The sequence below is a fragment of the Cavia porcellus genome, unplaced genomic scaffold, assembly GCF_034190915.1.
Source record: "Cavia porcellus strain 051 isolate PalLab524CR breed Dunkin Hartley unplaced genomic scaffold, mCavPor4.1 scaffold_21, whole genome shotgun sequence".
Classification (NCBI taxonomy): Eukaryota; Metazoa; Chordata; class Mammalia; order Rodentia; family Caviidae; genus Cavia; species Cavia porcellus.
Window position 1 is genome coordinate 5,585,948 of NW_026947504.1, and position 2,527 is coordinate 5,588,474.

Consider the following 2,527-nt stretch of genomic DNA (forward strand, 5'->3'; position numbering starts at 1 on the left):
ATGTATTATATAATACTTCTTGTCTTGCTGGCCTATATTTGTTATAAATAATGAAAAACAGCATAGAAAAAAGGAAAAGTGTCTCTGATTTTATTTTAAGCTATGCTTTAAAGGAGGTATTATAGATAATTCATTTAATCCCCATGAGGTCCTTTATAACAGGATGTGGAGTTCATGAACAATTATTACTCATTCTGGTTCTAAAAGCTTAAATTTGCTATTCATCACATTTTTATTTATTAAAATAAATGCAAAATTTTATTAAATTCAGTGTACTAATTATTTTCATTTCTGGTCTGAGCAATTTAGGAGGATCCTTGATTATAAGCTATATTAAATTAAAGCTACATTATATTAAATTAAATATTATAAGCTACATTAAATTAAATTTAGTTAGGATACTAAATTTAAGTATCCTATTTCAATGTTATACAGTGTATCACGTGCTCAACCTAGTAAATAGTGAAAGACCTTTTACATAATATTAATCTGTACCTTTCTTTTTAGTGTCAGGGGCCCTGTAAGCAAAGTAAGTGCAATGTTTGCTTAGTGACACATTTATTTCCTTTTTAAAAAATGCTGGCTCAGTCTAGCCCACAACTGGCAACTGGAAAGGGAGCAGTGTTGTTTTTTGCCTTTACCACCCATTTTAAAACATGGCAATTTAGTATTAAAAAATAAACTTTACTGAGACCTTTGGAAATCCCAGTCCAACATCAGATCCTGTCTCTGGAGAATTTTACTTTGTTAAAATTTAGCTATTTCAAGTCTTAGCTCAAATACTAGCGTTTTGAGAATACTCTCAAAATACTGGCAGGCGAATGTACTTGACCGTCATCCCCAGCAGAACACAGGCATTTCTGACTATGTCTAAATGTGACCCTTCTCGAGTCAGATTCTTTGCCAGTACTCTCGGGGAGGGGACACTACAGCGGGAGGCGGTAGGGACTAAGCAGGGGCCACAGGTCCACGGGAGCCCGGCCACCTTACATTCCTGGTCTTTCTGGAATGTGGGAAACTGGCAAGAGGCTGGCAGCGGGGGCTGCGGCTCTTTTCTTGAGATGGTGGGTGGCTCTAAAAAGAGCCTTGATGTCCGTTGCTGGCCGAGGGTCTCACTTGCCCTTGGCCTTGTGCAGGTTCTCGGTCTTCTTGGGCAGCAGCACGGCCTGGATATGCTCATGCGGCCCAGCAGCTTGTTGAGCTCCTCGTCATTGCGGATGGCCAGCTGCCAGCTCCAGGATCTCTGCCGTCAGGTACTGGAGCACCGCGGCCAGGTACACCCGGGCGCCGGCGCCCACGCGCTCCCAGTAATTGCCCTTTGCGGAGCAGGCGGTGCACGCGGCCCACGGGGAACTGCAGATTCGCGCGTGACGAGCGCGACTTAGCCTTGGCTCGCGCCTTGCCTCCCTGTTTGCCTGGGCCAGATATTTCAAATTCTGGAAAAATCAGAATCATGCAACGGAACAGCAGAACAGAAGCGAACAGGGTGGCTGGCTGCAAAGGAAGTACTTATAAATGACCCGGAGGTAGGCTAGTTGGAGCAATCGGATTGGTTGACACCAGTAGCCAATCAGGAAAACAACCCAGCATCGCCTAATATGCATATAATTTGCCCCGAGATTACGTAATTCCACTCTATCAGAAGAGACACATTTTTTTTGATCCTTTATTTGAATACAACACACAAATAATGTTGGTCTGTGCGCCCCGTGTGTTCGGAGACATCTGCCATCACGCCTGACCTGTCCAAATGTGCTCTGGCCCCCAGAAAGGGATCAAAAAGGCCATCACCGAGGCTCAGAAGAAGGACAGGAAAAAACGCAAGCGCGGCCGCAGGGAGAGCTATTCCATCTATGTCTACAAGGTGCTGAAGCAGGTGCACCCCGACACAGGCATGTCTTCCAAGGCCATGGGCATCATGAACTCCTTCGTCAATGACATCTTCGAGCGCATCGCCATCGAGGCTTCGCGCCTGGCGCACTACAGCAAGCGCTTGACCATCCTGTCGGGAGAGGTGCCCACGGCCGTGCGCCTGCTGCTGCCCGAGGCACCGAGGCTGTCACCAAGTACACCAGCTCCAAGGGATCGCGCCTCAGGCGCCCGAGGTGACTTTTTTCAGAGTCACCTCCAGGCTAAAAAAAAAAAAAAAAAAAAGAGCCTGCGCATGGTCGGACTGTGACCAGTGACTCAATTGGAGGATTGCAGGGGAGGCTCACATTGCAGTGGGAGTGATGTCCTGAGATAGGATTAGGCCCCCTTTTCCTTTTAAAAAAAATGCTGGCTCAGTCTAGCTCACAACTGGCAACTGGAAAGGGAACAGTGTTGTTTTTTGCTCCTTACCAAGGTATTTGTGCCATTCCCCCAACCCCTGTCTGGTGGATGAGGCTGAAAGAATTGAATGATGGAAGACACCCTGGGTGAGGCTAGAGTTGTCATGCTGCTCTGCGTACACGCTTGAGCCTTGCTTCCTCAGCTCTTAACCCTCATTCACCAGCGTTCAACATTGTTAGCTTCTATGCCGATGCTA

At 46.5% G+C, this 2,527-nt stretch overlaps 2 protein-coding genes across 2 annotated transcripts; one reads left to right on the plus strand and one right to left on the minus strand.

The window, feature by feature from the left end:
* Positions 1-1,112: 1,112 nt before the first annotated feature.
* Positions 1,113-1,455, minus strand: LOC100728365 (histone H2A type 1-C). Its single transcript, XM_023560505.1, is given in 4 exon segments — positions 1,113-1,177; positions 1,180-1,229; positions 1,231-1,319; positions 1,321-1,455. Coding segments are annotated over 4 exon segments (339 nt in total).
* A 144-nt stretch (positions 1,456-1,599) lies between these two features.
* Positions 1,600-2,232, plus strand: LOC100728646 (H2B.U histone 2). The gene is given in 3 exon segments (XM_023560506.2): positions 1,600-2,008; positions 2,010-2,105; positions 2,206-2,232. Coding segments are annotated over 3 exon segments (381 nt in total). The 5' UTR covers positions 1,600-1,750.
* Positions 2,233-2,527: the final 295 nt, after the last annotated feature.